General features: G+C 42.0%; 17 protein-coding genes across 17 annotated transcripts; 8 read left to right on the top strand and 9 right to left on the bottom strand.

The window, feature by feature from the left end:
- Positions 1 to 40: 40 nt before the first annotated feature.
- DI09_35p310 (uncharacterized protein) lies at positions 41 to 280 on the top strand (the record flags this gene model as incomplete). Its single annotated transcript, XM_013382416.1, has 1 exon — positions 41 to 280. A coding segment is annotated over one exon (240 nt), but the record flags the coding sequence as incomplete, so codon positions are not given.
- A 205-nt stretch (positions 281 to 485) lies between these two features.
- On the bottom strand, positions 486 to 1,748 carry DI09_35p300 (uncharacterized protein; the record flags this gene model as incomplete). Its single annotated transcript, XM_013382415.1, has 1 exon — positions 486 to 1,748. One exon carries the CDS (start codon positions 1,746 to 1,748, stop codon positions 486 to 488), a length of 1,263 nt encoding a protein of 420 aa, XP_013237869.1.
- A 635-nt stretch (positions 1,749 to 2,383) lies between these two features.
- On the bottom strand, positions 2,384 to 5,081 carry DI09_35p290 (uncharacterized protein; the record flags this gene model as incomplete). The annotated part of the gene is made up of 4 exons (XM_013382414.1): positions 2,384 to 4,111; positions 4,234 to 4,406; positions 4,452 to 4,663; positions 4,771 to 5,081. The coding sequence occupies 4 exons, from the start codon at positions 5,079 to 5,081 to the stop codon at positions 2,384 to 2,386; spliced, it is 2,424 nt and encodes an 807-aa protein (XP_013237868.1).
- Positions 5,082 to 5,545: 464 nt separating this feature from the next.
- DI09_35p280 (putative V-type proton ATPase proteolipid subunit 2) lies at positions 5,546 to 5,878 on the top strand (the record flags this gene model as incomplete). Its single annotated transcript, XM_013382413.1, has 1 exon — positions 5,546 to 5,878. The coding sequence occupies one exon, from the start codon at positions 5,546 to 5,548 to the stop codon at positions 5,876 to 5,878; it is 333 nt and encodes a 110-aa protein (XP_013237867.1).
- Positions 5,879 to 5,982: 104 nt separating this feature from the next.
- DI09_35p270 (uncharacterized protein) lies at positions 5,983 to 6,366 on the bottom strand (the record flags this gene model as incomplete). Its single annotated transcript, XM_013382412.1, has 1 exon — positions 5,983 to 6,366. One exon carries the CDS (start codon positions 6,364 to 6,366, stop codon positions 5,983 to 5,985), a length of 384 nt encoding a protein of 127 aa, XP_013237866.1.
- Positions 6,367 to 6,420: 54 nt separating this feature from the next.
- DI09_35p260 (uncharacterized protein) lies at positions 6,421 to 7,564 on the top strand (the record flags this gene model as incomplete). Its single annotated transcript, XM_013382411.1, has 3 exons — positions 6,421 to 6,495; positions 6,522 to 7,050; positions 7,083 to 7,564. The coding sequence occupies 3 exons, from the start codon at positions 6,421 to 6,423 to the stop codon at positions 7,562 to 7,564; spliced, it is 1,086 nt and encodes a 361-aa protein (XP_013237865.1).
- Positions 7,565 to 7,591: 27 nt separating this feature from the next.
- DI09_35p250 (zinc finger CCHC domain-containing protein 9) lies at positions 7,592 to 8,296 on the bottom strand (the record flags this gene model as incomplete). The annotated part of the gene is made up of 3 exons (XM_013382410.1): positions 7,592 to 7,845; positions 7,872 to 8,035; positions 8,163 to 8,296. 3 exons carry the CDS (start codon positions 8,294 to 8,296, stop codon positions 7,592 to 7,594), a joined length of 552 nt encoding a protein of 183 aa, XP_013237864.1.
- Positions 8,297 to 8,439: 143 nt separating this feature from the next.
- Positions 8,440 to 8,776, bottom strand: DI09_35p240 (uncharacterized protein; the record flags this gene model as incomplete). The annotated part of the gene is made up of 3 exons (XM_013382409.1): positions 8,440 to 8,571; positions 8,596 to 8,682; positions 8,711 to 8,776. 3 exons carry the CDS (start codon positions 8,774 to 8,776, stop codon positions 8,440 to 8,442), a joined length of 285 nt encoding a protein of 94 aa, XP_013237863.1.
- A 591-nt stretch (positions 8,777 to 9,367) lies between these two features.
- Positions 9,368 to 10,106, top strand: DI09_35p230 (mitochondrial glutaryl-CoA dehydrogenase; the record flags this gene model as incomplete). The annotated part of the gene is made up of 4 exons (XM_013382408.1): positions 9,368 to 9,373; positions 9,426 to 9,633; positions 9,659 to 9,897; positions 9,933 to 10,106. 4 exons carry the CDS (start codon positions 9,368 to 9,370, stop codon positions 10,104 to 10,106), a joined length of 627 nt encoding a protein of 208 aa, XP_013237862.1.
- Positions 10,107 to 13,263: 3,157 nt separating this feature from the next.
- On the bottom strand, positions 13,264 to 13,947 carry DI09_35p220 (Tim17 domain-containing protein; the record flags this gene model as incomplete). Its single annotated transcript, XM_013382407.1, has 1 exon — positions 13,264 to 13,947. One exon carries the CDS (start codon positions 13,945 to 13,947, stop codon positions 13,264 to 13,266), a length of 684 nt encoding a protein of 227 aa, XP_013237861.1.
- Positions 13,948 to 13,989: 42 nt separating this feature from the next.
- On the top strand, positions 13,990 to 15,233 carry DI09_35p210 (putative regulatory subunit Rpn9 of 26S proteasome; the record flags this gene model as incomplete). Its single annotated transcript, XM_013382406.1, has 2 exons — positions 13,990 to 14,511; positions 14,883 to 15,233. The coding sequence occupies 2 exons, from the start codon at positions 13,990 to 13,992 to the stop codon at positions 15,231 to 15,233; spliced, it is 873 nt and encodes a 290-aa protein (XP_013237860.1).
- Positions 15,234 to 15,276: 43 nt separating this feature from the next.
- Positions 15,277 to 17,652, top strand: DI09_35p200 (iron-sulfur assembly protein 1; the record flags this gene model as incomplete). The annotated part of the gene is made up of 3 exons (XM_013382405.1): positions 15,277 to 15,777; positions 15,815 to 16,807; positions 17,311 to 17,652. 3 exons carry the CDS (start codon positions 15,277 to 15,279, stop codon positions 17,650 to 17,652), a joined length of 1,836 nt encoding a protein of 611 aa, XP_013237859.1.
- Positions 17,653 to 17,845: 193 nt separating this feature from the next.
- Positions 17,846 to 18,699, bottom strand: DI09_35p190 (uncharacterized protein; the record flags this gene model as incomplete). Its single annotated transcript, XM_013382404.1, has 2 exons — positions 17,846 to 18,408; positions 18,435 to 18,699. 2 exons carry the CDS (start codon positions 18,697 to 18,699, stop codon positions 17,846 to 17,848), a joined length of 828 nt encoding a protein of 275 aa, XP_013237858.1.
- Positions 18,700 to 19,213: 514 nt separating this feature from the next.
- On the top strand, positions 19,214 to 19,744 carry DI09_35p180 (uncharacterized protein; the record flags this gene model as incomplete). Its single annotated transcript, XM_013382403.1, has 1 exon — positions 19,214 to 19,744. The coding sequence occupies one exon, from the start codon at positions 19,214 to 19,216 to the stop codon at positions 19,742 to 19,744; it is 531 nt and encodes a 176-aa protein (XP_013237857.1).
- Positions 19,745 to 19,893: 149 nt separating this feature from the next.
- Positions 19,894 to 21,295, bottom strand: DI09_35p170 (cysteine proteinase; the record flags this gene model as incomplete). Its single annotated transcript, XM_013382402.1, has 4 exons — positions 19,894 to 20,199; positions 20,231 to 20,833; positions 20,862 to 20,952; positions 20,976 to 21,295. 4 exons carry the CDS (start codon positions 21,293 to 21,295, stop codon positions 19,894 to 19,896), a joined length of 1,320 nt encoding a protein of 439 aa, XP_013237856.1.
- Positions 21,296 to 21,843: 548 nt separating this feature from the next.
- DI09_35p160 (uncharacterized protein) lies at positions 21,844 to 22,845 on the bottom strand (the record flags this gene model as incomplete). The annotated part of the gene is made up of 2 exons (XM_013382401.1): positions 21,844 to 22,719; positions 22,768 to 22,845. 2 exons carry the CDS (start codon positions 22,843 to 22,845, stop codon positions 21,844 to 21,846), a joined length of 954 nt encoding a protein of 317 aa, XP_013237855.1.
- Positions 22,846 to 23,168: 323 nt separating this feature from the next.
- On the top strand, positions 23,169 to 25,378 carry DI09_35p150 (uncharacterized protein; the record flags this gene model as incomplete). Its single annotated transcript, XM_013382400.1, has 4 exons — positions 23,169 to 23,394; positions 23,421 to 24,838; positions 24,865 to 25,095; positions 25,121 to 25,378. 4 exons carry the CDS (start codon positions 23,169 to 23,171, stop codon positions 25,376 to 25,378), a joined length of 2,133 nt encoding a protein of 710 aa, XP_013237854.1.
- Positions 25,379 to 25,866: the final 488 nt, after the last annotated feature.

Here is a 25,866-nt window from a genome sequence, read left to right as displayed (position 1 = left end):
TAATTTGATACGCTATTTAATATTGACGCATTTCTCACAGCGCTATCCGGTTGCCTCTCCTCCCTCAGTAGCAACATCGTATTCGTTTGCCAAGGACAGGAAATTGACAGCAGTTTACGCCATCTTTGACCTGCTTCGATTGCCAATTGATAAAATCGATCAGTATTACGACGAGTATCAAATTAGCGGTCTATTATCTAATGTAGAGGCGGAATTTCAACTGTTGAAGGCCTCTATTGGCTCTGATTCCGATATTGATGATGAAATAAAATATGCCTAATTGAATATGTGGGCGCAACATAGACGGCATACACCAACAAATGACGTGGAAGGTAGCAGCGAGCGAGCAAACTATGTGTTGTAACATTTAATGACTCTATTGGGATGGCTTTTAAAGATTTGGTTAGGGTTAGAGTTAGGGTTTAATTTAAGTAAGCGACACAGCTCGAATCAATAACATGGATTTTTTATTGCAAAGCTCGGGGTTACTCGCTATTAACCGATGGGAGCGTAATTTTAAAGGGCTTAATCAGGTAAAATGCAGCTGCAATCACGGAGATAGGATAGCGTTCCACACTGGAAATGACAGAAGAGACGCACATCAGATACTTGTAAATTTCTTGAAAAGCCTCACCCCACGAGTTTACAGGGGTTTTGAAAGACGAAGAGGCACTGCGAGCACCGGTTTCCATGAACATTAGGAAAGTAAGCATGCAAAATGCGAATGATGACAGGTTTCCGTTGTAATTAAACGGAAAGAAATGCAAGGCAAGCACATACGAACCTGAGCTTGAAATATCGGATCTTAAAAGTTCGAAAAGCATTTTAGGCAGGAAGTTGATGTTGGAAATTAATATCCCGCTAAGGCTCGACAAAACAATAAATAGAAAAATAGAAGGGATCTTGATTCGGCCCGTTATAGCAGGATCTGGAGTGCCAATCACACCGGCAATCAACACCAGCATTCCAAAAGAGAACAAAATGCAGGGGTAAGCTGTATATGGAGACAAGTAGAGCTGGACATAACTTCCCACATTGGAGGCATCTGGGTTCCAACAATTGCGGAATATCCTTCTAACGACAAAGAATAAGATGACCTTAATCATATAAACAACGGGGACAACCACAATTTTAAACGGAACATCCGGACATACATATAAACACGATGCCCAAAGCCAAAAAATAGAGCTTGCCGTGTTGGCTAGCAAGAATGCCGAATATTTAGAGATCGAGAAAAACCTTTCAAAGTACAAATCCTCGTCTGCAAAGGCATCGATCGGGTTCGCAGAGTATGCTTCGAGGATCACAGAAGGAATGCCGGTTTGTAATGCGAGTGCAAAAGCAATTCCAAAAACTAGCCTTAAAGTATGAACGAGTTTATCGTAAGGCGTAAACGGCTTCTTTTGAGCTTGATGATTTTTTAATACTCTTGGAACGATGGCTGATATTCCGTGATGCCTAGAGTTCTCCAGAGAGTCGAGGGTAGACTTGTGGTTTGACCAAGAATTTTGAACACACTTTACCAGCGCACACAAAAGATAGAACACCTGGCATACATTTATGACATATTGAGGCGAATTATCGGTCAATTGGAAGATCCGAAGGAGCCAGTCAGATATATTCTCTAGCTCACTGCCAATCAGATTGACTGCAGAAAATCGAATGTAATTGCAAAACCCGATGGTAAAGTTCAAGATAAACGCTATATATGTTGGGGTATCCGGCGAAACTGAAAGAGGTGAGACCATTGTATTTGAAAAAATAAAATGCAAAATACTCATCTCTGATTCGCGAAATGCCGAGTCTGTGAATTAAATAGCTAAATTTTATTTTCCAAAAATAAATTGGCAAAGCCAAATAATTCGTAATTTCTGCACAAACCAAGTGGATCTGAAAAATCAAAAATGGATATTTTTTCGGCATGGTGTGAATAAAACCTCAAGCGATTGCAGTTCTCCAATATGATTGATCCAGCTTTATCTGAATTTATCTCAAAGACCGAATCCGAGCAGCTATGTATTCGAAATTGATTAAGAAGAACGGGATGTTTAAATATTACCCTGCATTTCGTCATTGCATCCACACAAATACAAAGAGGCGTAGTTTGCAGGGAAATCTCGATAGTGCAATTTGACAGTCTATTCAAATTGAGCATGGTGAGCACCGTGCTGTCGTTGTCGCTTTCATTGATGTTGATGGATTGGTTTGCCCTGTCCTGAATTAACATAAAGTTAAGAAAGCTCAAAAATTTAATGAAAAGTTCAAAATTGATAATGAAACCATAGTGTACAATCACAAGTTGTTATAACTTGGGCTGGCGGATGGCGAATGCAGATTTGATTGCATCGCTGATGGAGCTTGGGTCTGTTCGCAAAATTGAAGACTAAAGCGTTAAGCAAATGGAACGAACCTTTGGGGCAATTGAAAGAGCAGCCGGATGCTTTTGCCGACTGAACGAGAAGGAGTCTTCCGAACTAGCTGAAGACAGGGAAAGGTTTGACAAAAATGAACTATTCTCTTCAGATAGGATTGAAGATGCCAATTTGGGTCCCAACGGCCTGAAGGTTGACTTTTTCAATAGGGAAGAACACGGTTCGTTAGTTGAACTGATAGAAGTGGGGTTCGTGGCAGCCCGTTGAGCTTTTCTTTTATCAGCGATGCTAGTATTCTTCAAAGGAACATCCAGAGGATCTGGGATGGGTAATTTGGATTGGACCTTTGTTTGGCCCCGTGCTTCGCCAGCCTGTTTGTTTGTTTGGCCCCGTGCTTCGCCAGCCTGTTCGTTTGTTTGTTCCATTTTTTGATCTGTATCCTGGCCAGAATTTTTATGCTTTTTCGTTGGAGAATTCTGTTGCTTCTTTTGGATATTGGAATCAGGAGGCCCCAGAATATGTTGAGCTGGTATGGAAACTCTTGGGGGTGTGGGGTCGGTTTCATTTGGAGATGCAATTTTTACACTTTTCCTTTGCCTCTGTATGGTCTTCTTTGGCGAGTATAAGCGGCATCTGGAAACCTTGTGACCCTTTCTAATTTGAGGACTTTTGTTTTGTGCAAATAAGGCGACCTTATCAGGGTCTTCCTCTTCTTCTGATGAAGAAAATATTAATTGTGGCGGTCTTTTCAGATGCGTAGAGGTATCTTTATCTTGAGCTTCATGCGATTGCCCAACCAAGTGTTCTAAAGGCCGAGATTGGTGCAGTTCAGGTATTTTTGATGGTTCTTGTTGAAGACAACCTTTTTTGAGGTTGGGGATCGTTTCTTTTACCTGCAAAGATGCCTGGAGCAAACGCTGATTTTCGGATTTTAGCTTTTCAATCTCTGCCTCCAATTTTACGTTTTTGATCTCGTAATCTCGAAGTGATTTTTCGATTGCCTCGTATTTGTTGGTAGCTTCATCCTTGGACGTACAAACGAGAGATAATTGGCATGAAAGATTCTCAACAGTCTTTTCATATTTGGAGCTCAATTCTTTTTCTCTAGAAAAGTAGTTTGCGATCAAACTCTCCGTCGAGAGCTTTTCCCGCTCTAAAAGCTGGACTTTAAGAGCAGAGGCAGAGGATTCCAGCTCCCTTCCATGCTCTTCTTTTAGCCGCGCAAGCTGGCCGTTGAAGGAGGCTGTTAATGTTTTTATCTCATCCTTAAGTTGCAGTATTTCGGATCTTAATGTACAAGATTCTTCTGCCTTTCTCGTTGCTAGAGACTCAAGATCGGAGATCTGTTTTTGCTTTTCAGACTGAATGGTGCAAATGCGATCCTTCAACTTGACATTGGTCTCGCTTTGCAGCTGCATGGCACACGATTGCTGAAAATTTTGTACCGATTGGGTCAAAATCTTTTGAAATGCATCAAAATATTTAACGTACGCTGCATGGGTCTCAAACTCCTTGTCTTGCCTTTCAATTGCATATCCGATCCTATTGACATCAATGGTGGCCTCTAAAATGCCATTCAAGTCCTTTGAAATCAGTGCAGAGCTTGCTTTCTGCGAATAAACATCACAATCATCACCTACCTTTTCCAGAAGGGCAATCGAAATTTCATTTTGCTTGTAACAGCTTGCAAGAAGCATCTTCATTTGACCCATATTTGTATTTGTTTCTTCATAAAGCAACTAGGATTATTGTGCAGAAAAACCTCATATTCTGACTTCAATTGCAAAAGTTTTTTTTGCTGGTCATCAACATCAAAGGGCGAAACCTCCATATGGATTGGAAAAGTCCGAATGCTCCTGACCATTTCAAGAAGCCCAAGTCCGTCTAAAAACGTGCTTTTATCCTCAATGGAAGAATTGTCGTTCTGCAGATGAGCAACGATGCACGTTTGGCAATGGCCTCCAAATGCCTCCTTTAGAAACTCTGTAACAATGTGCTTCGAATATGGCACCTCTAGGCACGAGGTGGGATTATCTAAAATATTGGCGATTTTCCCTAAAAATCATAACGCCAATTTACGGATGTGAGAAAAATGAGATTGTGAATCCGACAAAACCGAGCCGCAATAGTCCCCCAAATCAGACAAAAAGAAGGTCGGTGAAAGACACTTTCCATCGTTAGATTTGAACGTAGCGTTGATCCAAATTATTGATGAAAGCATCGAGTCTTGATGTTTGAAAATGTGGTCAAACATCTCATCGAGACATGCAGAGGAAATCGACAAGTCATCCCTATGTACAATATCTGAAAGCGACAGCTTTTCGGCACAAGAAACATCAACAAGATAATTGTTTGACACGATGGAAACAAATCTACCATCAAAAAAGCGAGGAAATACCCAAACGACAAATCTGCCCTGACACCTTGTAAAACTTGGCGCAATATTTGCAGTGCCTCGACAATCAACGACATTCTACGATAAGCCAATTTCATTACAGCACCTGGACTTGACGATTTCTTTGGAATCGCCAAATGCCATCGAGAGCAGTGCAACGTTGTACCCTTTATATGAGAGACGAAGTACTGCATACCCTGCAAAAGACATTCAACTAATGCTGGGATTCCAATATGCTCGCAAAAATCGGAAATCGAATTGTAGCTGCTATGATTCTCATGAACACAAGCATCGAATTTGAACGATCTACGCATAAGCGACGGGTATTACAATTTTAGGGCTTGATCCGCTAAACGTTAGATGATTAGGGGTTACCCGTGGTCTTTTGATGTTCGTGGTAAAATACAAGTTTATCCCCCTCAGAAACCTCTAAAAAAGATCTAAAGGCATGCAAAGCTGAGCTTGCGTGGCTCTCTGCATTGATAGACAACAGCCGAGCAGCGGTATTGCAGTGAGATATAATCATTTCTTAAAAGGCCAAATTTTAATCAATAAAATGTAAAAATTTGGACCCATTTGAATGGAATAAAATTCTAAATTAATTTAATGACAAATGTTTGGCTTTGGGTTTCCCCCTTTTTTGGGCTGGCCGGTATCTCAATAGCCATGGTCCTTTCAGGTATTCGGCATTGGCTTATTTCTAGCTTTGGGGGCATGCTATGGTATTTGCAAATCTGGTGTCGGTATTGTTTCTTCTTGCGCGCAAAACCCAGATAAAATGATGAAAGCCCTAATGCCGGTCATCATGGCCAGCATTTTAGGAATCTATGGCCTTGTAATTGGCGTTCTTATAAATGGAAGCATATCTTCAGATGGCACGTATGAATTCTACAGCGCCTCCCTCCATTTCGCGGCAGGTCTTTGTGTTGGCATTGGGTCTCTTTCTGCAGGCTATGTAATCGGAGATATCGGAAACATCGGCGCATATGCATTTGTTAACAATCCAAAACTCTTTATCATGTTCGTCTTTTTGCTTATTTTTGCCGAGATTTTGGGTCTTTACGGGCTTATAATGGCGATAGTTTTATTTACATATTCAAACTCTAAATAACCTCTTCAGATGTAGCAATAAAGTAGTTTAATGAAATGGCTTGGTAACATGGCTTAGTGAAGCGGCTTTTTCAAACGGCCCATTTAAATATTCACGACCCATTTTCAAACGGGGCCGGTGGCGGAAAACGAAAACCCCATTTGTATCAACGACTCCATGGTAAGCAAATTTGATGTCGAGGAAACAGCATCCCCAATGCTAATGATTGGGGGAAGTAACTTGCGTTCTTCCTTAACCACAAATAAATATTCCTCCCCACATGTAGGGCCCAACTCTGGATTGGACAAAAAAGCAGCGACGGGAAGGGCGACCGTTTGAAAGCTTTCTGGCTCGTCAAAAGCATCAGAATCGCTGCAGTCTACCTTTTCGGCTCTTTCTTGCTTTTTTGCTTTCTTTTTGGAATCCTTTTTTTTGCACCCAATTTCACCCGATGAGGTGGAAACGTCCACATCAACATAGGAAACAACTTCTCTGGGGATGGCATTCATTTTCCTAAATTTTATTAAATTTAAATGGGGTGTCAATTTTAATTCCTTTCGTGTATGTCTTCATTAAACATTCGAAAAGATGTCGACGACAAGTTTTACCGCTACAAAATGCCTGCCGTGCAATCAAAGGTTTGTCGCTATTTGTTTATTTTTAGATCGAAGGCAAAGGAAATGGCATCAAAACAGTCATTCCAAATATGATGGACATTGCCAGAGCTCTCAATCGCCCTGCCTCGTGGCCCACAAAATTTTTTGGATCTGAACTTGGAGCGCAAGTGATCTGTGATGATAAGTCAAATCGCTATATTGTAAATGGAACCCATGAGGCCAGCCGCCTGCAGGAAATTCTCTATCAATTTATCACCAAATACGTTCTTTGTGGCAATTGCAGCAATCCGGAAACCGATCTTATCCTTGACGATGCTTCTATGATCAACTCCATTTGTAAGGCTTGCGGTGAAAAGAGGCTTGTTGACAATCGCCACAAGATTGCTGCTTTTATCCAAAAGGCAGTGCCAACGTTAAAGGCCTTCAAAGCAGGCCAACATGCTGCAGTATCAACAGGGCCATCTAACGCCGAAAAAGAAGACGCCGATTCTCAGCTGGCCAATTCCTTTGAATCAAATCTAAATTTATATCAAAATGGCTGCACTAACGAAAATGATGAGGACGAGCTTGAACGAGGTGAGTTGTAAGTTTCTTATCACCTATAACAGTGGATCCCTATGAGCTTTTAGGGGTATTTGTTTCTGAAAATCCAGACGCAACCTCAGAAGAAATTCTTCGGAAAATTGATGAGCTCGAAATCAAGCCCCACTATTCGATCGCCGTTCTTGTCCAGGTTGCTTTGGAAAACATTTCAGACGACAAGGCATTCATGGAGCTATTTTCAAACAAAATCCCAATTTGGAAAGACATTGCCGGTGATAAAAAGAGCCAAAAAAACATCCTCAACAGCATTGAACGCACACTACATGCTTATTCGTCACAAGATAGCATCCCAAGAAAGATTCCCATTTATTTGCAAAAGCTTTACAATGAAGATGTGGTTGAAGAGGAAGTAATCCTTGAATGGGCTGAAAAGCCGTCAAAGACATTTGTTCGGGACAAGGAAAAAAGCAAGGCTCTAAGAGCATATGCGGCTCCTTTAATCGAGTGGCTCAAGTCTGCCGAAGAGGAGGAATCTGCACAGGAATAACTTTGCTGCAAAATAAATCAAAATTCTTTATTTAAATAACACAACCTTCTTCTTTTTAGGGGGAGCATCTGCATTTGTAGGCAATTGGTCATTAACGGGCGCATATTCATCGTTGTTATTGATGGGTTTTCTATTTGGACAATCTTTGACATAATGCCTGTTATCGCCACAGAACCTACAGCCGCCGCCATTTGGATACAGGCCATTTGGGTTTTTTGGACACTTTCCAGAAAGATGTCCCTTTTCACCACAAACAAAGCATTCAGCAAATGGCAAGTTTTCTTAAAGTAAAATTATGTAGGCTTACCAGAGCTATTCGATTGGGAGACCTTAATTTCTTGGTTGCATGATTTCAAAGAATGTTCCGTACTGCCACATCGATAGCAAACAACAGCATTATGTTTTTTCAAAGATTTCCCCTTAGAGGCTGATGGATTGTTTTTACATTCTTCAAGCATGTGCCCCCGGCTTCTACATGAAAAGCATACTACCTAAAAAGATAAAAGGTTGGCATTTACGCTTTTGCTGGACTTCATAATTTTATTAAAAATTAAAATTCATGCTGGCTTCAAATCAACTTTTGAAGAAATTGATTTACCGATCGTCTAAATGTGGCATTCTTGAAAACGACATTTTATTGGGAGCTTTTGCAAGGGATTCTTTGCACAAACTTCCATTGGCTTCATTGCTTGAATACGAAAAGCTCCTCAATGAAGTCAACGATATCGACATATTTAAGTGGATCACTTGTCGACGGCTAGCATCGGCTGGCGAGCGAGACAGGGTCATGGAGACCATTCCAAAAGCCTGGTTGCATTCTAATATTCTATCCCGTTTACAGCAATATGTTTTAGAAAAAAATAAATAGTAATATTTTATAGCACTAATAAAACAGAGTTATTTTCGTCGTCATCTTGCAAAATGGGGGCCATCTGAATGACACTTAGGGCAGACTTGAAAATGTCAGAGTCAATAATAGCAACATCGCTACACTCTTGCTCGTACGCCTAAATTGAAATTGACAGGATTACCGTCAAATTTTTGAGGTTCTTGATGGCTATGGATAATCTAGCTTTGGAATCATAAATCATTTGGCGAGTTTCAGCGAGGCATTCTTTCTAAAAAGACCTTAAAGGATATAAATACCTGTTTTTTGATATCATAATCATCCTTGTCGATAGCAAATAGCTTATCTATCTTGTCGGAAATCATAACCTCTTCATCAAGGTAGTATCGCAATTCTTTGTGGATTCTAAATATCAAATCATTGGAGGGGCAACCTTTCAGAAATCTTTTTATGCTTTAAAAGATTTTTCAATCTTTCTTCAATCGAAATCATTAGATAACGGTAATTCAAAAACGGTTTAAAACCCCCAAGCTAAATATTTATATTTAAAAATAGTTTCGTTCTTGTCGTGGGGGATTAGCTCAAATGGTAGAGCGCTCGCTTAGCATGCGAGAGGCACGGGGATCGATACCCCGATTCTCCATTTTGTTTTTTCAATTTTAATGAAATTATTTTTCATGATGTGCAATGTACACATTGAATCACCATTTAACAAATTGGACTTTGAATGCAATTAATGTCGATAAACATATCGACGCTTTTCTTGCCCTTTAGACGGTTTTATACGTCTAGGATCCCTTCGACCTCGTTTTCTTGGGAAGATCCTCTCGCTTTAACTTTGCTTTTAACGGAAGAAGAAATCACCATTAGGCATTTTTAATAAATTGACGGTAGAAACCAAGCAGCGCAGTTTTGCAAAAGCTATCTTTTGCCAAGGGTAAAGGATGACTTTAGAAATGAAGGTAACACTCAATTTTTGAATGTTTAGCGTTCGACCCGATAATTTTAAGGAAGATGGGTGAGCTTGGATTTCTTGGCTCAACCATCAATGACTATGGATGTCCAGGTGTTTCCAGCATTGCATATGGACTTATTGCCAGGGAAGTGGAAAGAATTGATTCTGGATATCGTTCAGCGATGAGTGTCCAATCGTCCCTAGTCATGTTTCCGATTTGGAAGTTTGGCAGCGATCTACAAAAAGAAAAGTATTTGAGAAAATTGGGTAAGTTCACTAGGCTAATCTACAGCTACCGGCGAACTTATTGGCTGCTTTGGATTAACTGAGCCAAATCACGGAAGCGATCCGTCAAGCATGGAGTGCACGGCAACCTTCAAAGAAGACCACTATGTTCTACAGGGGTCTAAACAATGGTACCAATTCAATGTTTACTTGAGGATCACAAATTCGCCAATTGCTGATTTGGCAGTTGTATGGGCAAAGGTTCCTCAGGAAAAGAATGCCGTTAGAGGATTCATTTTAGAAAAGGTATGCCATATCTATTAAGGGGCCAGGGAATGAAGGGACTTTCATTTCCCAAGATAGAGGGGAAATTTTCGCTTCGTGCCTCGATCACCGGATCGATTTTAATGGACGAAGTTTGTGTTCCCATGGAAAATATCCTTCCAAAAGCAAAAGGATTGCAGGTAGAGAGACGGCGGATTTTGATTCTAGGGCCCTTTTCAATGTTTGAATAATGCCAGATATGGGATTTCCTGGGGTGCGTTAGGGGCGGCAGAAGATTGTCTACATAGGGCCAGAAATTATGTTATCGAGCGGTACGATGTTGTTTCCATAATTTCCGCCAGTTCACAATTTGGGAAGCCTCTTGCATCATTCCAGCTAATTCAGAAAAAGCTTGCCGATGCGGTCACAGAGGTTTGCATGGCTTTACCCATTTAGATATCCCTTGGTCTAAATGCTTGCGCTCAGGTTGGAAAATTGAAAGACAACGACACCTGCCCTCCAGAATTAATATCATTGGTGAAAAGAAATTCCTGCCACAAGGCTCTGAAAATCGCCAGAGATTGCAGAGACATGCTTGGCGGAAATGGGATCTGTGACGAATATCACATAATTAGACATGTTTTGAACCTTGAAGGCGTCAACACATATGAGGGTATTTGGTGTAGTATCTAAACACGTCTTAGGCACAAGTGACATTCACGCCTTGATACTGGGAAAGGGAATCACTGGAATTTCGGCGTTCGGAAATAAATAGCCAAAAGTTTAAATTTAATTTATGGTACAAAATGGGCATGATCTTTTTCAAGCCTTACTTGTTCTCTTTAACTCCAAATCGCCCATAACTGATGAAAGATTTTGCTCGTATTTGTTGGGCTTACATATTGACTTTCGAAATAAAACGGCGTTCCAAGTAAGCTTTCTTTCTTACGTTTTGCAGGCAATGGAGTATGCCTTGGTCGATTACATTGATTTGCATCTTTTCCAGTGCTTTGACCAATCAGATGCCAACAGTTGTGCGTTGGTTAAAACAGGTTCAAGAATAATAGCACAGTTGGCTATAAGATCATCCCTATCGGAAGACTCGAAAGTCTTTTCTGTCGATTTTTTTTCAGTTTGCATTCGCAAACAGTTGGATTTACTATGTAGGCTCCCAAAGCCATCCACCATAGCCATTGCTAAGGTATGCACGGGCCTTTAAATTTTAGATACTGAGCAATCTTTTCAGGTCCCTTGCTTTTTCGTTCAATCAGATCCATCTTTCGTTGGGCGGGGCTTTTGACTGGCAGTCGCTTGTATCCAAGACGGAATGTCAAAATCTATTGGAGAGGTTAAGCGACTGCATATTCAATGTGGACTCCCATTCGGAGGAGCTTTTCTATTCTGAAACTGAGGTTGCTTCAGATGTTTCCTTTACCCTGCGAGATTATTTGATTAGAAATGCCCTGAGGCTTTTAAAATCGCTAATTAAGAGCACTTTTTTGTACAATGACCCAAAACTTGCCCAAGTCGCTTTAAATCTGTTTCTACTGAAAAAGCTTGACGGATCCTTGCTAAGCGTATATGTCGAATATTCGTCGATCAAGGCCGGCTCCGATGGCATTGATCAGCGCGCCTCTAGATTTGAGGGCCACATGCTAGTTCAGTCTCTTATTCTTGAAAATATATTTTTCATTTTGAAGGCAAACTCCAGGTTTCTACATATTTTCCAGGCCAATGGCATGTCTAGGCGGCCCTCTGGGCGCATTTTATCGTTTATTTCAATCAGCGTGTCGTTTGAAAGATTTTGCTTTGACTTGTTCAATTTTTTGTTTCGAATCGTCAAGGGTTCTCCTGAGCCCATATGTGCGCTTGCTGTCGATATTTTGGCCACCTTTTTTTCAGCATTCAAGCCGTTGATATTGAAAAACGACCATTCTGTTCACCTTTTGATCAATATACTATGTGCTCATCAAGGTAAATACAAGCTTTCTTCCAAATACCAACTTTTGCATTACCTTGTGGCTATTCTGAGCGAATTCCCAATAGAAAAAAGCATGGCCCACTATAGTAGCCTGTTAGGTCTTTTCATTGTTGATGAAGCGTGTTTTTTTACTGGCCACGAAAAGGGCTATACCGATTTTCTGCTTCAAGTCTTTGCTGTTTTTGACTCTCTGCTGCCACACTTGAGCGGTGTTGAACTTTCTTTGTTTGCTGGAAAGTTTGAATTGTTCCTTACAAGGCTACTTGAAATAATTTGTTCTGAGAAATCCTCCGTATATATGTCCACACTAATCATGTCAAGAACGTTCACATCGAAACTATTCATTGCATTTATAAAATCTTCTCAAGCTCAATTGGTATGTGATGTCATCAACTCTGTGCATTTTTTAGTTGCGAAAGCCTTTGAGGTTTGTGATGAAACGGCATGGCTGGAGTCGATGAACATGTTGAAATCCTTTTTGGACCTAAATCCCAGCATCGATTTTGGCTCTTTGTTTGCATCTAACGCAACCATCTCAAAGCGCATGGGGCTATTAAAGCTTAATACCCTTTCTGTCTTCAGTGGCGATATGATGTTTACATGTGATCCAGAGGTTTCTACCAAATATTTTGACATACTTTGTATTTTTCTAAAACACATCCCTTTTCTTTACGATCATGGCTTTAGCATTGAGTTTATCCAGGCCTTTGAAAAGCGGCTGGTCGATTTTCGTTGCTCGCCATGTTTTGTCAAACTTGGTATCAAAGCATTGGAGCTATTCACGTGTTCAATTTCTAATTTAACCGGCTCCACATCGCCTACTGCATTTTCAAGCGACCAAGTGGATTTTTACTTTCAGATTATTTTCAAGGCCTTGCTGGTATTTCCATCTGTAAAGTCCCATTCTATCAGGGCGATTGGTCTCTTGTTTTCCATATTAGACCCGGGTCTTACAGATCCATGTGCTGAGATCAATATCCTCCATGCGCTTAGAATCCTCAAAGAGTCCATTTCAGTGGGCGAACACAAAGTTAGATGGAATTCTGCCCATGCCGTTGAAATTTTTTTCCTCAACGAAAAGCTAGTTCATTTCATCACTAAAGCAAACTTTTGTGAAATCCTTTGCCCCGGAAACATCCTCAACGACATATATAGTGGGCTGGTCAGCAACATCATCAATTGCCAGAACCTCAAGGTGCAATTATCTTGTTGTAAAGCGCTAAATTGCATTTTAAAAACATATATCGTGCCATGCAGTGAAATGAAGCAGCTGTTTTTGACATCCGGCATTTTTAATAGACTTGTGGATCTTCGGCTCGCCTTGAGCCGGCAGAATTTGCTGCAGGGTTTACAGGAGATTCGAGACAAGCTTGTACACCATTTAGGGGAGGCAACCAACCTGTGTAAATCAAACCAATCAAATTAAATTATGTGGCTTTATTTGAAAAGATCTCATTGAGAGCCTCCGAATAGTAAGAGAAATTTCTAGTAATATCAAACAACGCCATCACGGAGCCTGTCACAACGCCGGCAACCAATGCTGGTTTTGCGCCAGCAGGCGATCTTACAATGGCCCCAGCAAGCGATGCGCAGCCTGCCGTTGTTAAAACATTGGAATCTTGGTCTAACGCCTTCAACAAGCCGCCATGGAATCCATTGTAAAAAAGAGCTATAAGGCCAAGATTGTTTGCCAAAAAGGGGCCTCTACGTGTACAAGAATTTAGAATCATATTCCAGCGCATTTTGGTGGAGTGCTTGCCTGGGAGCAAAAACCCTTCCGAAAACCCCCAAAGGCCGCCAAACATCAGGCCGGAAAAGTATGTGATGCCCGTTCCGTAAGCCAATCTGGACCCAAACGATTGGCGAGGAGCGTTTGACTTTTCGTCGTCCTCAAACAAGTATTCAAGCGCCGAGTCTGATTTGGCTATGGCCTTTGTAGGTGCCATTCCAAGGCTATCCATCATGTCTTTGATTGTAAAAATCTGGTCCTTTGGCATGGGGCTTTCTGTCTTACTGGGCTCCTGATTTCTGGCAAATTGAAAGGCGTACGCATCGGATAGTGCTTCCTTGCCAGGCATCGAGGCTTCGCTGCCAAACGTAAACAGGGACATTAAAAATAAAAAGCAAGCTTTATAGCCCAATTTAATTTTAAAATGGATATTGATCTATCTGGCGCATCATCATTTCTGTCGTCCATTTCAAAATCAGCCGAACTATCGCAAGACAATATCGAGCTTTTAAGGGACATTCAAAGCCTATATGATCATAAGCTATGGCATCCACTTACACTGCGGCTATTGGCGTTTTTCTCTTCCCCACAAACCGCCAAGCTCCGTTTTCGCCTGTTTACGCAAGTCGTGCAAACCATCGCTACTTTCATCCAGCCGGTAGCCCTTATCAAGCTAGCCGTGTTAACCGTTGATACTCTTGCGGCGTCAGAGGCGGAGGCTTTCCTTTTAAAGCTCAAGGAGCATAAAGAGGTCCTTTCAGACCCTGCTGCACATTCCTTACTGCTCACACAATTGTCCTTAAAGTTGCTGGACTCCAAAAGGGCGGATGCCATTAAAGAGGCTGTTCAAAATTCCAAGGACTCCGCAAAGTTTATTGAGAATACCCCTTGCATTGATAAGGCCATATTTGCCAGCCATTGGCTGCTTGTCACCAATATTGCCAAGGTAGTGTCGTTTTGGTCAACCTTTAGCTTTCAAATGATAGGGACTCCTTTTATCTGAATGCCATCAAATACTTGGACTGTGTAGATCTTTGTAACTTATCTGATGACGACAAACTTTCATGGGCTACGGCAATAGGAATTGCCGCCTTGACGGGTCCAAACATTTATTTTTTTGGCGATTTTGTAAGCGCCTTTGCTTTATTGATAGATAAATTCAAGGGCGTTTCCCGCGTTGAAGGCAACAAAAAATTCTCCCTCCGTTTCAAATATCGGCTTGTTGGTTGAAAACATGGAATACGGACAGGCATCAGCTTCAATTTCGCTTTTAGAACATTTGAAGGTATTGTTTTTCGGGTTTAGCTTACCATTTAGGAGGCAATCATTTCAGCCTCCGAGGTTTCCGTTGTACTGGAGAAAATCTCTCTCATGTCCATTACCAATCTGCTTTTCCAACGCTCACTTTCAGGGGGCTCCCGTGATGTTTCATTTAAAGAAATCGCTGAAAGCGCCAACATCCCTGAAGACAAGGTCGAGTTTGCATTAATGAAGCTGATATCGCAAAAGCTGGCAAAGGGGTTTATCGATGAGACAACTCATATATTCAAATATTCATGGGTTCATCCACGATCTTTGACCATTTCCAACTGCAAGCAGCTTTCCATGCGATTTTCTACGTGGCTTCAACATGCTGAAACGTCTTTAAATGAATTGGTGTCAAAATAATAAAAATTTAAAGTTTAAAGTGAAATTTTTTCTTTATTCTTTTATGAGCTTTGTCATAGATAAACGTCCAAGTAATGAACATCTTCAAACTCGGGATACGGCCGCTTTGGATTCAAAGGCTGCAATCAAAAAGAGCCCCAACAGCTCAGAGGTTGCCTGGCATGATTCAGATGACGATTCGATTTCTGTAAATCTCAATTCGCAAGCCCAATTGAAAAAGCTTCGTAGGCCAGAGGATCTGGAAGCGGATGAAAATCCTATGATGTCTGGTTCGATAGATGGATCCAAGTATCAATCTCGGCTACGAGACCAATTCGAGAAAATCAATCCAAAGCCTAAATGGGTCAAGCCCACTTTTGCGGATACGAATATTTTTGAAGGAGCCTCTCAATTGTCTGACGACGAGGATGGCGAGCTTGATTGCATTCATGCGTTTCTTTCAAAGAAAAAGGGGAATGCAAAGATGTCTTCACCAAAAATGCCGGTGAAGAACTCAACCAACATCAGTAACATCAAGTATTGTGGTAACATTACACAGTGTGTTGTAAACCCAAGTGTAGGAGTTTGATTTTTTACCTTAGACATCTACCTTGAGCATTGATTGGAATCCAATAACCGGCGCTTCTATCCTCACAGGTGGTGACAAGGATAAAACGATAAGGCTTTTTTCATTATCCAATGCGTCTTTTTCCGAGGAAGAAGATTTTGATAGTAAAATCTCGTCTACAATGAAGCCACAATTGTTGGGAAGCGAAATCGAGCTACAAGCGTTCCCAATTAAATGCGTTAAATGGATGCCCTCTTGCAGTTCCGCCTTCGTAAGTGGTATGAAGCGCCATTTTTACATTGTGGATCTTGAATCTCAAACAGCAATTCCGCATTCTTCTTTTGGAAGACACGCTGGCATCTTTAAAGGGGATGATCCATCCATGATTGGAACTGTGGTTTCAATTTCCAAAAATTTCATTGCCATTGGTGAAGGTAATGGCTATGTTGCAATAATGGATTCGACCTCCCTATCTTTGGTCACACGGATCAAGACCGGAGACGATTCTGGTGTTGTGGCGGTCGAATGGGACCCCATTTCCCCACATCCCACCCTATGGACTTTAGAAGGAAACAAGACAGGAAGTACTTTGTCACAGTGGGATTTGCGAGCAATATGTTCAGAGTCCCTCTCATCGGGGCGTGGCAATTGCATCAATAGAATACCCTTACATTCTTCTGGCCTGAAGGGCACTTCGTTGTGCATCTCCCCTTCTGGTGCGAATATTGCCGTGGGAACCGATAGCGGTATAACCTCGATTTTGGGGGCCAAAGGAATGGATGGCGGAAATCCGCTTTACAAGTCAAAACCTTCTATTTTAAAGGAAATCGAATCGCTGAGGACACCCATTGATTCCATATCATGGTCTTATGATGAAAACGAGCATCTTTCCTTTTCCTCTTCCCATGAAAAGGGCTCTGCTCGAATTTCGAGTATTTTACACGGAGCCTCGGGAAGTATATCTGCCAAAACATTGCAGGGATGGCCCTCACCATCTATGATGCCTGCACTTGGAGCCGTTACAAGTGTAAGGTGGTCTCCATTTGCAGAGACATGTCTTCTTGCTGCCGCCAGCAAGAACGGAAAAGTCCATCTCTTCAGGATGGAAAGCTGAAAACCAGTTACATTATTTATTTTGCCGAGCAGGGACAGCACGAGGAAATTAAAGATTATAAATGTTAGATACCAACCACCATTCCATTGTTACGGCAATGAATGCTGTTTTTAAAGATTGGCAGTTTTCTTTTACTAAAATTAAAGTGACATACAAACTTTGGGCGTAATTTTAGATTGCCAAAATGTTTAATTGGCGTTCCTATGTCATTTTCCTTTCCAAATGTAGAACTTTTCACGCGCACATTCGATGTCAAGCGCGTGCAAGCACCTATTTAAACAGAGGTCTACGCTTCAATTCAACAACAACAACATGTACAGGAACATCCGCTTCGCCCATTATACGGCCAATGTTAAGAAGACCTCGGCAGGCGAAGTTGCTTACCCTTGTAACGATCGTGATGACTTACATTTTAGAAACCAAGCGCCGTCGCTAGGATAAGGGAGCTTCAGACACAATTTGATGACGGAAAGCCCCCTATTTTAAAAATCGGGATCCGATCCAAAGGGTGTTCAGGTAATTCCTATAATTTGTCATGGATATTTGACATCGCCTCAGAGTCAAAGGGAACAGAAATAATAGAACAAGATGGAATTAAAATAGCCATCGAACCACGCGCCCTGATTTCTATCATTGGGTCTGAAGTTGAATGGGTCGAAGACAAGCTTTCATCTCAATTTCTATTTGCAAACCCCAATGTAAAGGAGACTTGTGGCTGTGGACAGTCCTTTACAATAGACGAGAAAAATTTTGAATAAATTTTCGGCTTCAACGCCTGCATCATTGACAGCAAGCGTGCCCTTAAATTTTTTCAACTTGAAGCACTTTCAATAACAGCAGCGGCAATAAATGGACACCAAACGGGCTCAAAATGGACACCAAAACATTAAAGCGGAATGCTTTCATTTACGAAAGAGGGCAATTGTCTTTGCACGATAAATTATTTTTTAATTACTTAGACTGTTCGGAAAAGGCAGCCTCTAACAGAGGCAAGGACATATCGGAAAATTGGCACAATATTTTCCTGTATATCTCGAGGCAAGCTTGAACAAATGCAGGTTTTGAAACGCTCTTTTTACTGTCAAAGACTGCCAATGCAAGAGCCCCATTAGCAATACTGGAGAGATTTTCGTCACCGCTGGTGGTCGATTCAGATAGCCGTCTCAAGACAGCAAAAATGGCCTCAAATCTGAAAAACTCGAGCCAAAGCGCCAGGGAGTCGGGATTTACACGAATTCCTCTTTGGAAAATAACCCGTGCACTCATTGGAGTGTGACATTCGTTTGCTTCGAAGGAGGCCGCCATTATCCAAAAGCCGACTTGAGTAGGATGCTTCTGAAGTGCAGTTCCGTATATTTGGGACACAACTTTCTTCGAACCAAGAAAGGTGGCAACGTCAAAATAGGTAAGCCACAGCGAAATATCCCCATAATGCTTCCGTAATGCTGCGCGGAAAATTGAATGGATGCGACGTGTTATGGCATAATCGCAACTGATGTTTTTCCTTTTTCTTTCTAAAAATATTGAAATAATGCAGTACTTGTTGGGGGCGTTGGTCGTAAATAAGGGGATTGGATCTTTTTTTCCGCCATCCTAGATCTACGGGTGTGTTCCAAGCCAAGTTCGTACTTTGCTAAGCGAAGATAATCTTCAAGCTTAGATATGCGCCTATTTAGCCGATTCTCTAATCTCTGACGGTTCTCGACTATTTGGAAAATCTCGTCCTCTGAAAATATATCCTGTTTGTGATATGCATCAAGCTCTGGAATCATGTCTTCCATCCTTTGTTGAACGGGATTGGGCATTTAAAAAATAAAAGCATTTCAATTTTTAAAAATTTATGAACCACCGTTGCAATCTCGTATTGAAGAGATTCTTCTCTGAAAGCAAGTATGGCATGAACACAGTGCAAGAGCCCATTAAAAACAATAAAATATTTGTCCGAGGGCTTTCTTTTTCAACATCACAGAATTCATTGGCACAATATTTCAGCCGGTTTGGGCCCGTTGTTAGAGCGCAAATCTCAATGGACATTCTAAGCGGACATTCTCGAGGCTTTGGATTCGTAACTTTTGAGAATGAATCGTCTGCTAACATGACCATGCTCCCGTCAAATAGGCATGAAATAGATGGCCGGGCCTGCTTTGCCTTTAAAGCCAGAGGCTCCATGCATATGAATAACAACAATGGCGACCAAAACGCATCGGCAAATAAAATTTAAAATTTAAACCCTTGCCATCGATGAGGCGCTCATTTCGGTATTGCCTGTTAAGGGTGCAACCAAAACTGTCTTGGAACCCGGCAAATGTATTCAATTTAATGAGATTCACGCCACTGAAGGACCACCAGCTTGACGTTTTTGCGGCGGAATGGAAATCGAAAACGCTTTGTCGTCTCTTTTTTAATGGGGACGTTACTCATCGCATGTATCGACGCGAATTCAACGGCGAAAACTTTAGAAATATTTATAGAACCATTTGCGAAATGGAACGACGCGTCGATAATGTGCTTTTCCGAGCCATGCTGTCGCCATCTGTCTTTGAGGCTCGAAAATTGATTTCGATCGGTCAAGTCTATGTAAATGGTGCGAAAATCATTGGCCACCCATCACTTAAGCTTAAGGATATGGACATGGTGCAGCTTGGGCCAAAGGCTCTAAAGGAAGCTATTGAGATCCATTCGAAAAACCCGTTTATGCGATTCTGGGCATATCAGCCTCCCTACATTGAAACAAATTTGGCAACGGGAACCTTGACTTTCTTGAGGTCTCCAAAAATCAGCGAAATTCCCCACCCATTTACAAGGCAAATGATTGATTACTTTGGCGGTTATTATAGGTCACACACATAGTCGTCATTAAAAGGTCGATAAAATAAATATTTATTATATGTTTATCGGCGACTCTAATGGATTATGGAAAGCAGGGAAAGGGAAAGAAGCGGAACGAGGAAGGGGCGCGGGTTGCCAAACATTGCAACCAAATAAATTAGAAAACGCCCCTACCCGCTTGTGTCATGAGCACGTTGAATATAGAAGAGAATATATGGGTTTGAAGAGTGAATGCTTTCTACACTCACCTGGGTAATGGAGGAATCATCAGCCTTGAACCATGTCTCCCCAACTCTAACAAAAGAAGTATAATGGCCGGAGTTGATGCTTCCAGAGTGAAGAATAACACCCAAGAGTGAATATTCATAGTATATTTTGGCCATTGGCTCATCAATAAACGACCTCATATCAATTTGTAACGGAAAGTTGATGAGCGTATCGATCTTTCTGGCACTATCTTTGGAGTGCTCAAATCGCTAATCGATTAGTAAGATTGTACATTCCGACCTTTAAATGCAGACAAAGCGTTTGTGGTAGTTTGGTGAGCTTGAAGCTTTTCAAAAGACCTCCACTCCCCAATTTAGGGGATCCAGAACACTTTCCGAGCGAGTAGTTTGGACAAGAATCATCAATGTGTTCTGGAGATAAAAAGTGTTCAATTGACTTGATTAGGCTTAGCGGTCCTAAGCTGGGGATAGAGATGGCCAAAGATAAATCCAAAAAAGAGTCATATGTTGTTGAGGAGTATCCACATGCGGGGCATGAGATGGTGGATGCTAGCTTTCCTCCAAACACATCATGGATTATGCATGAGCATGGATCATTTTTTACAAAATTGTTTCTTACAGACAGTGCAGAGTGCAGCCGCGATAGCAAACAGATATAGGCCTCATGGGCATCTTGTTGCAAGTAGCCTGTCAGGTCCGGACCAGGGTGTACGTCATATATGTCGGCAGAAATGGACGAAGAGCATGTGGCTGTCAGGTTCCACAAAGAGCAAAGAAGAGAAGTGGGCGATATTGGGACCGCCATTGGAGATGTTATTATGGCAGGCTGTTTTGGAGAAGAGGAAGAAGAAGAAGGCCTTAAACTGGCACTGTTAATGGCATACTAGGGTTACAACCAGATAAACACTTACCGATTGGAAAAGCAGATCAAATAAACAGGCAATGCACTCCGATTGAATCTCCTCAGTCAATGTGGAAATATTTGTCCACAAATCAAGCACCCTAAAAAAAGTGACCAAACTTACTTTGCTTCATTTTTCAATGAAAATTCATGGGAGGCATGTCCAGAAGACAAAAAAAATCTTTGAAGGCACGGATTGTTTAGAAAAGAAACCTGCAAAATACAATTAAGGAAGCACGTCTTTCCGAGGTTGTAAAGCCCAAGCGGGGCAACGTTTGTGGGCAATGGGGCTGCCTGCGAGGACCTTTGGCGAGTCGCAAGAGTCAAAAGCTGAGTGAAAACAGTTGAGCCAATCAGCCCTTTACAAAGAAAGCAAAGAAGCGAGCACGAGCGCAACTCAAAGACTAAACAAAAATAAGCTCTACAATCACATACAAATGGCATGGTTGTCGGTCTGGTAATGGTTAAACGAACATTCCATAAAAAAAGAGTGCTTGTCTTTCTTCAGTCCCAGGGATCCACCGCAAAACATCAGAGAACATTGCAGACAAACCAGCATGTTTCGAGTTGCCTTGCCAAGATGCGTGCAGGCGCTGCATTTAAGTCCTACGTGTAAGGGCTATCTAAATTACTGTCAAACTGCAATGGCAAGTTCATTGAGAGACGGAGGAAAAATACAAGTGTCTTTGCAATGAAAAGCCTGGAGGCATATGACAATTGGTCATAATGCAAACAGGTCGATTCCCCCCCAATTCGATTTTTTTTCCCGGCCGTGTTGCAGGATGAATTCAGCTCTGGGGAAACCGTTACAAGGGAATCATTGGCGGCCGATGCGTTCCCTAGCAGATTATCCCCAAAGACAATCATTTCAAGTAAATTAATAATTTCAGACAAATATTTTTATGCCAAATTTTATTGGTCGACGGTCTCGGGGTAAACTAATATCTGCGTGTGGGTGGTGAAGACGAGTAGTTGCTGATCGTGGTATAAATCTACAAATAAAATTCAATGTTTCGCACCTTTGACTTGGATTTGGACAGGAAATCTTTGAGCGTTTCAATCCCTGCTTGAGTAAGATCATTAAAGCTACTTGAGGGTGATAATGAGTTATGCTTGTTTACAGTGTTGGCGGGGCTAGGGTCGAAATCTTCAGAGGAAATCGATTGGGCCCCTTGTAGGCTACGTAGGCGTTCTAAGGATTGGCGTTCCTCATGCTCTTTATTGGAGGAGAAATAATCACTTGAAGATGTGCCTCTAGTATCTTTTGACAACGAGGAAGACGAGACTGACGAGCCCGAATTAGGAGCAAGTTTATGTCGTCTCATGTTGCCCATTCCAAGGCGATCATCAGATTCGCCTTCTTGGCAAAAGCTGGTCGCAAATAGCGGCTCTTGGGAAATAGATGAAGATGCAGATTGGGTTTGGCCAGGTATGGATTTTGGCGAACTTGCAGAGAACGGAGATTTGGATAACGAGACTTCAGCTGCTTTCTGGGTTAGCTGGTCAAAGTCTATAGGTGAGGGGGATGAATTTTTGTCCGTCGTAATAAGCGATTTTTTAATCCCCAGTTTTGTAAGACGCGACCCATGAGAATTTCCAGCCGTATACTGCGGCGTGTCACACGGCGTGTTTACAGAGATCAGGGAAGGATAAGGAGACGATGGCTGAAGCGATTGGATAAATCCATCAACAGAGGGAAATTTTTGCGCATCCTTTTCGGCGAGTTCATCCAGCTGACTTTTAAAAGACGTTGCAGCGGGGCCTGAGTATCGAAGGCTGATATCATCAGCTAAAAATAAATGTAAAGCCAAATACTTTTCGATAGAGCCGATCTTTCCATCATCGCATTTCCACCAACTTTCATGCGTCTAATCTGCCGAAGCGTCCAGTCGTCAAGAAGAGTTGATCTAACGTACGAAACATGGACCCCAAGCGCTCGATGTAGGGCAGAGCAATTCATGCAAAGAAAGATTCCAAAAGAAACAGAGGCCCATGTGGGACCACCTAGGATACCGGGTTATAAATTAAAACCTACTAAGTGAGCATTCAAAGCATGCATTATTTCCAGGGATCGAACGAAGAGACTTGAACACCAAATTTGCCTGTGCACGAGAAAGAGCCAGCTCTTTATCTTCCATCATGTAAATTCTGATGTAAAATAAAATTTATCATAATTGTTATTATACAAATCAGTCTTTATCTGCATATTTTGACCTCGAAATAGCTCAGTTGGTAGAGCGGTAGACTGTAGTTGAAAGCTGATATCTATAGGTCGCTGGTTCAAATCCGGCTTTCGAGATTATTTTTAATTTAAATAATGATGGCCAACAGCTCTTCCATTCCCATTTCCATGGCTTCCCTTACTCCAGGGACGGTTGAAGCAATTTTTAAGGATGACAAGAATCATCCATCGTACGTCAACCCTGTGCTACAAATCATTCATTTAAAGAAATTGTCGGGCCCGGTTCCCTCCGGTCCAAATTCCGGCGCCATCCAAGATCGCTATCGTGTGATTTTTTCAGATGGCGTTGCATACTTCCAAGGTTCGTGATCCCATTAATTGTCATAGGGATGCTCGCTGCAAATTTGAATCCATTTGTAGAAGATGGCCGCATTTCTTTAAATTCTCTTGTCTATTTGAGAAAGTTTACATGCTCTCTCGTCAAAGAGAGAAAGATTTTAATCGTTCTAGACATTGTGCCCGAGAAAATTGTTTCCCTCAATTCAAAAATAGGAAATCCCATTAATATTGAAGAACTTGTTGCTGGAAAGACAAACCCAGCCTCTTCAGGCGCGCAAAATACGGTTCTCCCATCGCCATCGTTTTCGCCTTCTCCCTCCCATTCGGCTTCTGGCGGCCCTTGTGCAGTAGCTTCTGAATCTCACGTATTTGGCTCAGCATCCCTTGTTTCCTCAGATCCACCTTCTTCAAACATGCCATTTTCGACCATGGAAAGCCCTGCTTCTAGCAGTTCGATACCACCACTTCTAACTCCGAAATCTAAGGCTCCATCGTTGATCCCCAACGGTGTATCATATGGCTCATTGGATGCTTCATCAGACTACACTCCAATTGCTTCCTTATCGCCTTACAATAATCGCTGGACCATAAAAGCAAGATGTATCTCAAAGCAAGACATCCGTGTATTCACAAATGCTCGTGGACAAGGAAAAGTTTTTTCGCTAACTCTCATGGACGCTTCAGGCGAAATAAGAGCAACTGCCTTCAATGACGCGGTGACGCAATTCTTCCCACTTTTTGAAGTGGGTCGAGTCTATTCCATTTCCAAGGGACAAGTGAAGATTGCAAAGAGGGGATTTGGTGCTGCATCCACCTCAGCAGCATCTGCTGCCAACGCTAATCCCTACGACCTCACTCTTGAAAAAGACACAGTTATCAAGCCACTTTTAGGTACAGAGGCGGCATCTGTACCTGCACCCACATACTCTATCGTTCCAATTTCAAAAATCGCGGAATATCCAAAAGACGCCATTGTAGATGTAATTGGAATCGTTCTTGATGTCCATCCATGCTCCACTATTGTTGCTAAATCAACAGGCAAACAAATAACTCGAAGGGACCTTGTACTTGTTGATGCTTCAAATGCCTCTATTAGAGCCACGCTTTGGGGAAAACAGGCAGAAGAGGCGGAAGGGTCTGATTGGCGATCAGAGCCAGTTTTAGCTATAAAAGGGGCAAAGGTCTCTGATTGGTCTGGCCGCACGCTTTCTCTTGTTAGTTCTTCGCAAATCTTGTTGCAACCGACCGATATAGAAGAGGCCTTGACGCTTCGCGGATGGTATGATTCTGTCGGCGCCTCTATTGCGCGCACAGCAGCTATTCGCAACCTCAGCGCGGGCAGCGGCTTGGGTGACGATAATTCTCAAAGCATTTCTGCAGCTAGCGGATCATCCTTTTCTACCTCGATCGGTGAGCGAAGGACTCTGTCTCAGTTTATGCGGGAAGAACCACAGTTTCATGAAAAGGTAATCAAATTATGCCGTAATCATAGGCCGAATATACCGACATTGTGGCTACAATCACTTTCATCAAGTTTGATGGCATGGTGGCATATGCTGCCTGCCCAGGGCTTTCTGAAGGAAATGTCCAGTGCCAAAAGAAGGTAATTGAGGTCGGGCCGTCGCTCTTCCGATGCGAAAAATGCCAACGAACATATGATACTTGTAATTACCGCTACGTTCTCTCCATACATGTGGCTGATCATACCGGACAAAGCTGGGTGGTAACCTTTTCATTTCCCATCCTAGAATGCTTTCAATGAGGCTGGAGAGCAGCTTCTTGGGCTTCCTGCCTCAGATCTTGTGAAAATGCGAGAGAGTGACCTTGCTGCTTTTGATCGGGTCTTCAAGAAAGCTAACTTTTCAACATGGCGCTTCAAGCTACGAGCCAAGCAAGAAACCTACCAGGGCGAAATGAAAATGCGCCTATCAGTAATCTCGATCAATCCAGTGCCCCTCATCCAAGAAAGCAATATGCTTCTCGACCATATCCTAGCCATTAAGTAGATAAGGACTACTTGCTGTTCAAATAAAATATTTTCGTTCGAGGGGTGGTGGCCCTAAAGCTCCAGAGATTTATTATAAAGTGGGCGCTTTAAAGTGTACGCAAGGCGGAAGAAGAAGGCATTTTATTTTCTTTGGTAAGACTATGCGATGCTAATGTCTAAAGGTTCCCTGGTAGGATCCATGGACCTTGTCATTCGTGTAACTCATGAGACTTGGAATTCACCAGAGCTCCAAATGTACGGGAAGCTATTTCTTGGACGACCCAATCAAATCCCTGTTGTACATTTTGTGAAAGTATTGCTGAGCACGGCTGAATGTGCCATCGATGACCCCTTATTGCAGAGAAGTCCAAAAGCTACTGGAAAGTAGTGTATCCACCATACCTCTTCTAGCTCTTTAGGTGAAATCGGATTGGGAAGATCCATCTTATTTAAAAAAATAAGCAATGAAGCCCCCGATAATGAGGATGATGATGCCAGGACTTCATG

Source organism: Mitosporidium daphniae (assembly GCF_000760515.2).
Source record: "Mitosporidium daphniae strain UGP3 chromosome Unknown contig-35, whole genome shotgun sequence".
NCBI lineage: Eukaryota > Fungi > Microsporidia > Mitosporidium > Mitosporidium daphniae.
The sequence above is the reverse complement of the archived record's forward strand: the minus strand, read 5'-3'. Positions and strand labels throughout refer to the sequence as shown.